Below are 11,976 nucleotides of genomic sequence, written 5' to 3' on the forward strand. Positions count from 1 at the left end.
GTAAAACCATTCATAGGGGCATTCACTATAAACATCAATTATTTTCAATCTTAGGCATACGAGGCGTTTTGCTTGCTTGAGTGTTTCTGCATTACATGAGTGGCGTTGCAATATAAATCGCAGCACGTTTCAGATGAAAAAACGCGGCTTCTATTTCTGAAAATATCACAGTTAGGAAATTTATTACGAGTGGTTCCCTGCATTATTACAGCAAAGCGCATGATTACAGTACTAAGCCGCTGCTCTAATGCTATTAAATTAAAGATGATATACCATAGAGCAAAAAAATTAACAGTGAAGGTAACAAAAACTTGTAAAATACATTTTAATGGGCATAATTAAGTGTGAAAATAACCGAAGAATATACAGTGAAACCAAAAATGATTCAGAGACCAGATATAATTTTTTTAAATATTTTTTTAGTAGTGGGTGCAGGACACTATAGTTAATTTATGTAAGTGAGGATAGCAAAATAAAGTAAACTGTGACAAATCATCCCCAAAAATTCTTGCTTGAGCTGGGTGACAGCATGCCCAGGAGACTACAGGCTGTCATTGAGGCTAAGGGTCACCCGACAAAGTATTGATAGTTGTGTAAATACGGTCATACTAACAGCTGTCTGAATTATTTTGGTTGATTGTAATCTATTACATACCTTTCAAAATTATCTAACATTATCACGATGAATTTGTTCTGACACAGTGTAACTTCATATTTTATTACCATTTTCTAAACTATAGGGATTATATTGTGAGAAATGTTGAAGATGTCTGAATAAATTTTGGTTTGACTATCTATTTAATAAGTTAACTAGCTAACATTATACATACCCTTTTGTTTTCTGTACCCAATATTTAAAAAATTTACAAATGCAATAAAAATATCGGTATCAGTACTCGGTATCGGCAAGTACCAAAAATAAAAGTATCGGTATCGGGCGAGTACTGGAAAAAGTGGTATCGGTGCATCCCTAATGGGTAGTATTCGCCTCTTAAAATTACAGGCAAACATTTATGCTAATAGACAAATGTATTAAACAAGTTGCAATGAGACGCACATATACAGTACCTCAGCACACTATTTTCATCCATGGTGAGCATCAACAAATTTTAAATCAGTAAAAATATGAACTCTGATCCACATGACAGCTAACTGACAGTGACAACAGCAGCATAAATTAAGCCAGTAAACAATGATAGTATTTTAATAATAATTAACATAGAATATTTTCGAGCTGCAATGCATGCTGGGAACTTGTGCAATATTGTTCAGTGTGAAATTGTTTGTTCGGATGACCCAGTTTGAAAAGTTGGGAGAACATTTGCATATGTTGTGAACAAATACTTGAGTATATACAGTAAGTAAGGTAAACAAAACTTTTGCTAGTGACATGTTTAGAGTATTTTTGTTCAGTTCACACAAAAAATTAAACTGACTTCTACTAAAAAATTATTTGTTCAGGCTACTTTTTGAACTTTTCGAAAGTTGGATTTTTTTTACAGTGAAGAAATTATTGTGGTGATCAGTCTTGCCGCAGTGCTCAAACACAATAAATCATAGTCACACGTTTAACCACATGCCCTTTCCTTCTGTGGTTATGCACTCTTTCTGAGCAAAGTCTGAGATCAGGTGTCACCCGAGGTTCAGAGTCTACCTGAATATGATTCATCAATTAGAAACTTTTGTCACATGTATTTGTCAGATTATTAAAAAAACTTTAAAGGAAAAATAATATATAGATAATGATTTTAAATTCAAATACTTAAGAGATGAAAGGTGAAATATTCCAGAATTTCTTTATAGTAATGTTAAAATCAGGACAATTTATTTTGCACTTTTACCTAAGAACTTATGAATACCACTTGAATTCAGTTTTGTGTACTTTTTTATTTTTTACTAACAAAGAAGATAAGTTTTGTAAGTTAGGTCATGATCTGATACCTTTATTAGGTGTCATCGCCTAATTATTTAATTAAGAATTTATAAGTGTAACTTAGGGTTAATACTTCATGGTTGATCAGGGTCATGTTAAAGGGATAGTTCACCTTCAGTTGCTGGTGCCCATTGACTTGCATAGTGTTTTTTTCCATACTATGGAAGTCAATGGGGACCTGCAACTGAAGGTGAACTATCCCTTTAACATGACCCTGATCAACCATGAAGTATTAACCCTAAGTTACACTTATAAATTCTTAATTAAATAATTAGGCGATGACACCTAATAAAGGTATCAGATCATGACCTAACTTACAAAACTTATCTTCTTTGTTAGTAAAAAATAAAAAAGTACACAAAACTGAATTCAAGTGGTATTCATAAGTTCTTAGGTAAAAGTGCAAAATAAATTGTCCTGATTTTAACATTACTATAAAGAAATTCTGGAATATTTCACCTTTCATCTCTTAAGTATTTGAATTTAAAATCATTATCTATATATTATTTTTCCTTTAAAGTTTTTTTAATAATCTGACAAATACATGTGACAAAAGTTTCTAATTGATGAATCATATTCAGGTAGACTCTGAACCTCGGGTGACACCTGATCTCAGACTTTGCTCAGAAAGAGTGCATAACCACAGAAGGAAAGGGCATGTGGTTAAACGTGTGACTATGATTTATTGTGTTTGAGCACTGCGGCAAGACTGATCACCACAATAATTTCTTCACTGTAAAAAAATCCAACTTTCGAAAAGTTCAAAAAGTAGCCTGAACAAATAATTTTTTAGTAGAAGTCAGTTTAATTTTTTGTGTGAACTGAACAAAAATACTCTAAACATGTCACTAGCAAAAGTTTTGTTTACCTTACTTACTGTATATACTCAAGTATTTGTTCACAACATATGCAAATGTTCTCCCAACTTTTCAAACTGGGTCATCCGAACAAACAATTTCACACTGAACAATATTGCACAAGTTCCCAGCATGCATTGCAGCTCGAAAATATTCTATGTTAATTATTATTAAAATACTATCATTGTTTACTGGCTTAATTTATGCTGCTGTTGTCACTGTCAGTTAGCTGTCATGTGGATCAGAGTTCATATTTTTACTGATTTAAAATTTGTTGATGCTCACCATGGATGAAAATAGTGTGCTGAGGTACTGTATATGTGCGTCTCATTGCAACTTGTTTAATACATTTGTCTATTAGCATAAATGTTTGCCTGTAATTTTAAGAGGCGAATACTACCCATTAGGGATGCACCGATACCACTTTTTCCAGTACTCGCCCGATACCGATACTTTTATTTTTGGTACTTGCCGATACCGAGTACTGATACCGATATTTTTATTGCATTTGTAAATTTTTTAAATATTGGGTACAGAAAACAAAAGGGTATGTATAATGTTAGCTAGTTAACTTATTAAATAGATAGTCAAACCAAAATTTATTCAGACATCTTCAACATTTCTCACAATATAATCCCTATAGTTTAGAAAATGGTAATAAAATATGAAGTTACACTGTGTCAGAACAAATTCATCGTGATAATGTTAGATAATTTTGAAAGGTATGTAATAGATTACAATCAACCAAAATAATTCAGACAGCTGTTAGTATGACCGTATTTACACAATTATCAATACTTTGTCGGGTGACCCTTAGCCTCAATGACAGCCTGTAGTCTCCTGGGCATGCTGTCACCCAGCTCAAGCAAGAATTTTTGGGGATGATTTGTCACAGTTTACTTTATTTTGCTATCCTCACTTACATAAATTAACTATAGTGTCCTGCACCCACTACTAAAAAAATATTTAAAAAAATTATATCTGGTCTCTGAATCATTTTTGGTTTCACTGTATATTCTTCGGTTATTTTCACACTTAATTATGCCCATTAAAATGTATTTTACAAGTTTTTGTTACCTTCACTGTTAATTTTTTTGCTCTATGGTATATCATCTTTAATTTAATAGCATTAGAGCAGCGGCTTAGTACTGTAATCATGCGCTTTGCTGTAATAATGCAGGGAACCACTCGTAATATGTCTGAATAAATTTTGGTTTGACTATCTATTTAATAAGTTAACTAGCTAACATTATACATACCCTTTTGTTTTCTGTACCCAATATTTAAAAAATTTACAAATGCAATAAAAATATCGGTATCAGTACTCGGTATCGGCAAGTACCAAAAATAAAAGTATCGGTATCGGGCGAGTACTGGAAAAAGTGGTATCGGTGCATCCCTAATGGGTAGTATTCGCCTCTTAAAATTACAGGCAAACATTTATGCTAATAGACAAATGTATTAAACAAGTTGCAATGAGACGCACATATACAGTACCTCAGCACACTATTTTCATCCATGGTGAGCATCAACAAATTTTAAATCAGTAAAAATATGAACTCTGATCCACATGACAGCTAACTGACAGTGACAACAGCAGCATAAATTAAGCCAGTAAACAATGATAGTATTTTAATAATAATTAACATAGAATATTTTCGAGCTGCAATGCATGCTGGGAACTTGTGCAATATTGTTCAGTGTGAAATTGTTTGTTCGGATGACCCAGTTTGAAAAGTTGGGAGAACATTTGCATATGTTGTGAACAAATACTTGAGTATATACAGTAAGTAAGGTAAACAAAACTTTTGCTAGTGACATGTTTAGAGTATTTTTGTTCAGTTCACACAAAAAATTAAACTGACTTCTACTAAAAAATTATTTGTTCAGGCTACTTTTTGAACTTTTCGAAAGTTGGATTTTTTTACAGTGAAGAAATTATTGTGGTGATCAGTCTTGCCGCAGTGCTCAAACACAATAAATCATAGTCACACGTTTAACCACATGCCCTTTCCTTCTGTGGTTATGCACTCTTTCTGAGCAAAGTCTGAGATCAGGTGTCACCCGAGGTTCAGAGTCTACCTGAATATGATTCATCAATTAGAAACTTTTGTCACATGTATTTGTCAGATTATTAAAAAAACTTTAAAGGAAAAATAATATATAGATAATGATTTTAAATTCAAATACTTAAGAGATGAAAGGTGAAATATTCCAGAATTTCTTTATAGTAATGTTAAAATCAGGACAATTTATTTTGCACTTTTACCTAAGAACTTATGAATACCACTTGAATTCAGTTTTGTGTACTTTTTTATTTTTTACTAACAAAGAAGATAAGTTTTGTAAGTTAGGTCATGATCTGATACCTTTATTAGGTGTCATCGCCTAATTATTTAATTAAGAATTTATAAGTGTAACTTAGGGTTAATACTTCATGGTTGATCAGGGTCATGTTAAAGGGATAGTTCACCTTCAGTTGCAGGTCCCCATTGACTTCCATAGTATGGAAAAAAACACTATGCAAGTCAATGGGCACCAGCAACTGAAGGTGAACTATCCCTTTAAGATGTTAATTCTAGGACATGTTTAAACAAAGATGTGAAACCTGGTTTGAAAAAGTAGCTTTTTATTACAGGATTACTTTTATGTTTTAGAAAACGCTTTATATCTAAAAAATCTTGTGTGTGTGTGTCTCACAGGAGTAAGACGGCAGCCTTCACTGATAGTAGGATACGCACTATGAATGAGGTGGTGTCTGGTATACGTATAATTAAGATGTATGCCTGGGAGAAGCCATTCGCAGCACTGGTTAATGATGAACGAAGGTAAATGATAAAGACTTATTTAATCTGTTTACACTGCTGCAGCTCTGACATTGGTCAGCAGAATTCTTGACTGAAGATGACAAAATGCCAAAGGTTTTTTTAAAGGTTTTAATAGGTTTTTTAAAGGACGACTTGTATTGATTTTATTGTAAAGATCTGTAAAACCTTGAGTTGGTCAAATGATAGAATGATTGAAAACACCTGTGCCATTAAGCTATATGTGTTGACTTAAAATTCAATTGACTGTAAATGTAAATTGACTGTAGAAGACGACTAAAGCATTCCTTGAGGCAATGCTGAGAATGCATTGCAAGCCCAATCCAATGCCATAAACTCGCATGACTAGAACCAGTTGTGTTCACGTACTGTGGTCCAGGACTTGGGGGAATGTCAGCATGTCAAAAAAGTAAAGATTTGATAGTTTATCACAATTTGAAGCCATGAAATCTCAGTTTTACCCTGGCAATGCCATAAAGAATGCTGCTTTTAATCTTATCTGTGGTTCTGTTTCTAATGTCTTTTTAACCATGAAAACACAGAATGAACTTTGTGCAAGCCAGCCTTGTAAAGTACTTCTATGCAAGGCCATCCATCTCTTGGACATAATAATCTTTATGACTCTTGGGCATTAATAGCTAAAATCTCTTTTTTGTTTGTTTGTTTCTTGTAGAAAGGAGATCTCAAAAATCATGAACAGCTCTTACCTCCGAGGACTGAACATGGCCTCGTTCTTTACGGCGAATAAAATCATCCTGTTTGTGACGTTCACGGTGTACGTTCTGGTGGGCAACAAAATCTCTGCCAGCCGTGTGTTTGTGGTCGTGTCGCTGTACAGCGCCATCCGCCTCACCGTTACTTTGTTCTTCCCTGCTGCTATCGAGAAAGTGTCCGAGTCTGCCATCAGCATCCGGAGGATCAAGGTATGACCGCCATCATTAGGCCGAAACTATACTATATCCAGGGTGTCCGCGAGTCCTTAAAAAGTCTTAAAATGTCTTAAAGGGGTCATATGATGCGATTTCAAGTTTTCCTTTCTCTTTGGAGTGTTACAAGCTGATTGTGCATAGATAAGATCCCTGAAGTTGCAAAGACTAAAGTCACAAACCCAAAGAGATTTTTTTATCAAAGTTAAGACTCTGCCATGCCCCCCTAAAACGGCTCGTTCTAACACGCCCCCACATATCTACCTCATTATGTGGAAATATTTGCATAATGCCGCCCAAATGTGCACGCAAAGAAAGAAGGCATGGTTTCAGTAACCGCAGTTAGTGTTGAAGCAGCATGTCAGGGAGACGCTGTGTGTTTCTAGGCGAAAGCAAAAGCACTTTATTTGGCCTTCCGAAAGTAGATGCATTTAAGAATCTTTAAGATTACTTACAACAGAACAGCAATGCATTTTATGAACGACCGTTTCGTGAACCTAGGAGAGGAGATAATTCTGACTTTGCTATGACAATCTGCGCTTCTGAATCAGTTACTGTTTTGTTATTAGTTTAAGTATTTGCTATTGACTGTTCAAATGCGGAGTTTTGCGCATCGTGTGAAACGGCTCGTTCTAACACGCCCCCACATATCTACCTCATTATGTGGAAATATTTGCATAATGCCGCCCAAATGTGCACGCAAAGAAAGAAGGCATGGTTTCAGTAACCGCAGTTAGTGTTGAAGCAGCATGTCAGGGAGACGCTGTGTGTTTCTAGGCGAAAGCAAAAGCACTTTATTTGGCCTTCCGAAAGTAGATGCATTTAAGAATCTTTAAGATTACTTACAACAGAACAGCAATGCACTTTATGGACGACCGTTTCGTGACCCTAGGAGAGGAGGTAACTCTGACTTTGCTATGTCAATCTGGCGCTTCTGAATCAGCTACTGTTTTGTTATTAGTTTAAGTATTTGCTATTGACTGTTCAAATGCAGAGTTTTGCGCATCGTGTGTGTGTGTGCGCGTGCGTGCGTGAGAGAGCGAGACCAGCTTCATCACTGTGTCTGTCACGCGACTCTGTTCCCCTTTCGGGCTCTGTCTTTACATTTATTTTGAAAGATGAAGCTCGCGATTATGGTAAGGGGCGTTACATTTCCGACGCGTGCTTGCGGTGTTCGGCCAATCACAATGCACTGGGTCAGCTGGCCAATCAGAGCAGAGGAGGGGCTTTGTAGAAAACGAAGCGTTTAAGAGAGGCGGGGCATAGAGGACCTACAATAATGTACAGTATTTGAAAAATAATGTGTTTTTTTAACATTAAAGCATGTCAACATATTCTTTTACACCAAATACACAAAATAATGATCTTTAAAAATGCATCATATGACCCCCTTTAAATAACGTTTTCCTAATATAAGGCCTTAAAAAGTCTTAAAATGTCTTAAATTCGGATTCGATGGGTCTTAATTATTTTTGGTCTCATTACCGCTAAAATATCTTAAGTCTGATGGACCTAATGACTTTACAATCATTGGACAGACTGAAGATTTGTTCTTCCCGCGGTAAGTTACTGCGAAGTTACAGCGTCATCAGAGAGAATAGGTTGTTTGCACATGACGTCACTGATGACGTGCGAAATGCAGCTGGAGGGCAGGAAGTGATTTTTCAACATAGAAATCACTAGAAGAAACACAAAATGCCTCTGTTTTGCGTTATGGATGCTCAAATTGGCCAAACCGAGAAACCACAAGGAGCTTTTATCGTGTATGAAAATGTGTTGTTCATAAGGGGGGAAAAGTCAAGAAATTGATTGAAAAACACAGGAAAAAGTGGCTTGTAAGCCTGCGTCTGCGGTCGGGAGGAGCGGAGCCGGAAAATGCTCGTGTGTGCAAATGGTTAATATAAGATATAATAATATATTAAGATATTAATAAAGATATAAATAAATAGATACAGGGTGACACAGTCAGAATTCACTGAAACGCCACACATAGACACGATGTAAATAAGATATTATTTGCAGTTCAGAGAGCTTCACTGATTATAAAGGAACATCGTGAGATTGCGATAAATTGAAGTGAGTGACCGCTTTTTAGTGATTATATGGAAGCGCTATTTGCTTGCTTTATAGGCTATAATAAATTCAGAATTTGAATAAAAGTTTTGTTTTATGTGCTGCCAACAGGACCAACAGCCGCATACCCTGTTCGTGCAGCAAAGTTTCAGGAGTGACTGAAAAAGCAGAACGGATGAGATGGAGGAAAGTCCGTACTGTACTGTTTTAGGCATGAGGCATTTTTTTATATAGCGCTTTCATTGTATTGCTGTACACCCAACGCGCTTTACAATCATATGATGGGATATCTCTCTTCAACCGCCACGCTATTACAAAAGAAAGGTATTTATAATCACAACATATGTTGGACGTGATCCTTATGTTTTTTTTTTTTTAAATCCCGATTTTTAAACTAAATTGAAAGACTTGCCTGCCATATAGGCTAAGCAACTAACCCTGATTTTAAACAAGCTATTTTTTTGCTTATGAGCAACACATTTTCGTACACAATAAAAGCTCCTTGTGGTTTCTCGGTTTGGCCGATATGAGCATCCATAAACAACGCAAAACACAGGCATTTTGAGTTTCTGCTAGTAATTTCTATGTTGAAAAATCACTTCCTGCCCTCCAGCTGCATTTCGTGCGTCATCAGAATCACGTGATTGCAAACAACCTATTGCAGTAAGTTAGCAGAATACAGAATACAAGCTCGCGCTGAGGCTCACTCTGTTTGTCTCGAGACTTCAGAACAAATGAGCGTAACCGCACACATAAACTCAGAAGAAACACACTGAGTTAAAAATTCAAAATGTTTAGTTTATTCATAACATGATATACAGTGGGTACGGAAAGTATTCAGACCCCCTTAAATTTTTCACTCTTTGTTATATTGCAGCCATTTGCTAAAATCATTTAAGTTAATTTTTTTTCCTCATTAATGTACACACAGCACCCCATATTGACAGAAAAACACAGAATTGTTGACATTTATGCAGATTTATTAAAAAAGAAAATCTGAAATATCACATGGTCCTAAGTATTCAGACCCTTTGCTCAGTATTTAGTAGAAACACCCTTTTGATCTAATACAGCCATGAGTAAAAAGGTTAAAAATAGGCATTTGTAAAGGTAAATATGCAGATTTAAGTATGTAAAAGCTGATAGAACACTGATGAAAATATTGCTTCAGAATAAATATACTCCACCAAAAATCTCAGTGATGCAGTTATTTTGCAGGATATTTTGTATGGAATGTTGTCTGCTGACATGAGAAGTTCACTGTATATCATAGTAATAAATACCATTTATTACAGCATTGATATTTTGTTTTCTTTTTAATTTATACACATTAAATATTACATATATGTATGTAATAAAATGTGTATTTCCATTACAGGTTTAGGTCTTAAATTTCATATAAGGTGGTATTAAAAAGGTCTTAAAAAGTCTTAAATTTAACTTGTTCAAGTCTGCAGAAACCCTGATATCTGACTGGATCATATTTTTTGGACGACCATAACATTTACATTATACACTTGAGGAAACAACCCAAAGTAGACATACTGATCTGATAAACCTTAGGCTGAAAATGGCACAATTTGCAATGGACATTGACAAAATAATAAAATTATTTCTCAAAAGACATAAAACTTCAGGGTTGATCCACCATTGCTTTTTCAACTGATGTATGACTCATATTGACAGGGGAATATCCCATATGTCTGCTTAAATGGCAGACGCTACAGCACGTCTGTGATTCATATTGGGTTTATTTCCACATAGGAATGAGCTCTAAATGGATCTGAGAATCCATGCACTTTTTGTTCCTGCTTACATGTTCGTGGGTCATATTCGATCTGTGCCACTTGGGAGGAAAAAATAGGATTTGGGTCACTTTGAACTGTAATGTAAATGCCAGTCTTTGTGAAGTTACAGTGTTCCCACATCTTTGGAGAGCTAAAGTTGTGATTTCAGATCTAGGAAAGTCACGGGGAAAAAAAAAAAGTGCGTACAGCATGCGAAAGTTTGGGAAACCCTTGTAGAATCTGTGAAAATGTGAGTAATTTTAACAAAATAAGAGAGATCATACAAAATGCATGGTATTTTTTTATTTAGTACTGTCCTGAGTAAGATGTGTGTGTGTGTGTATATATATATATATATATATATATATGTGTGTGTGTGTGTGTGTTTATATGTTTATTTTTATATATGTGTGTGTGTTTTTATATATATATATATATATATAAACAAACAAAACAACGTGTGTGTATATATTATTTTTTTTGTTTGTTTTTTGTTTTTTTGCCCACCTGACTTAAGAGTCAAATGTCGCCCGTGTGTGTGTGTGTGTGTGTGTGTGTGTGTGTGTGTGTGTATATATATGTATGTCAGTTGATGGCCTTTCATTTTTAACCAGAAATGTGCACGCTGGTTTTCTGATGTTCACTTGCTTTTTCCCGTGTCTTTTTCCCGTGTCACTTGAAATGTTTCCATTTTGAAACGTTGTTACCAAAGGCGAGACACGTGAGGAAGAAATAAACGATCAGTTGTGGGACTATATTCTGTCATAAATCGCACACCATTCATTGCTGAACTTTCTACCGTCCGTTACTGAAATTAATTAAATTAAATTACTGGTTGATATGTCCCGATCTCAATAATGTTTACACACGCTTTTGGTCCGTGAACTAGATCTCGCTCGGGACGCGCGCTGTCTGTGGAGGTTTGGCCAGGACCGGTTCCAGAATTAAATCAACATATTTTATGTTCCGTCCATTGCCAATCACTGCTATTTCGAGAGTGAATCCCGTGTAAATATGCGGATGTCATTCCTGAAACTTTGCAGGGTGTAGCCTATGTGTCCGAAAACAAAAGTTTCATGCAAATTCTGAATGGATTATATCCTATAAAGTGCACAAAGTGCACTCACTTTATCACTAAAAAGCGTCACTCAACTTCGCTCATTGCGATCTTACAAAGTTCCGTTATAATCAATTAAGCTCTCTAAACTGCACAATAAAGCTCTTATTTACTTTGCGTCTGCACTTAGTCATGAGATGAATCACGAGCGTGCAAAATTGCACTTAAAAACTGCGGCGCTTTCAGCGGTGAGTGAATTCTGACAAAACGTTTCTGATTGGCCATTGCGTTCAAGAAATCAACAGATATGTCTGTGATTGGTTACATTGCTCAATGCTGCAAAAACACGTTGAGGGTATTAAGCGCTTGGCTAAGCTCTGCAGCGGGGCCGACATCAGGGATTCCATGGCTAACAATTTGGGGGGGAATGTCGCCCGTGTGTGTGTGTGTGTGTGTGTATATATATATATATATATATATATATATATATATATATATATACACACACACATACATGT

At 35.5% G+C, this 11,976-nt stretch overlaps 1 protein-coding gene across 1 annotated transcript in view; it reads left to right on the forward strand.

The window, feature by feature from the left end:
- Positions 1–11,976, forward strand: part of abcc4 (ATP binding cassette subfamily C member 4 (PEL blood group)) — a 56,023-nt gene that overhangs the window by 17,869 nt on the left and 26,178 nt on the right. Inside the window, exons 7-8 of the mRNA XM_016266812.1 lie at positions 5,493–5,618; positions 6,289–6,538. Coding sequence (XP_016122298.1) covers positions 5,493–5,618; positions 6,289–6,538 — 376 coding nt within the window. The remainder of the gene's footprint in view (positions 1–5,492; positions 5,619–6,288; positions 6,539–11,976) is intronic.

The sequence above is a fragment of the Sinocyclocheilus grahami genome, unplaced genomic scaffold (assembly GCF_001515645.1).
Source record: "Sinocyclocheilus grahami isolate Dianchi unplaced genomic scaffold, SAMN03320097.WGS_v1.1 scaffold34.1, whole genome shotgun sequence".
Taxonomy (NCBI): domain Eukaryota; kingdom Metazoa; phylum Chordata; class Actinopteri; order Cypriniformes; family Cyprinidae; genus Sinocyclocheilus; species Sinocyclocheilus grahami.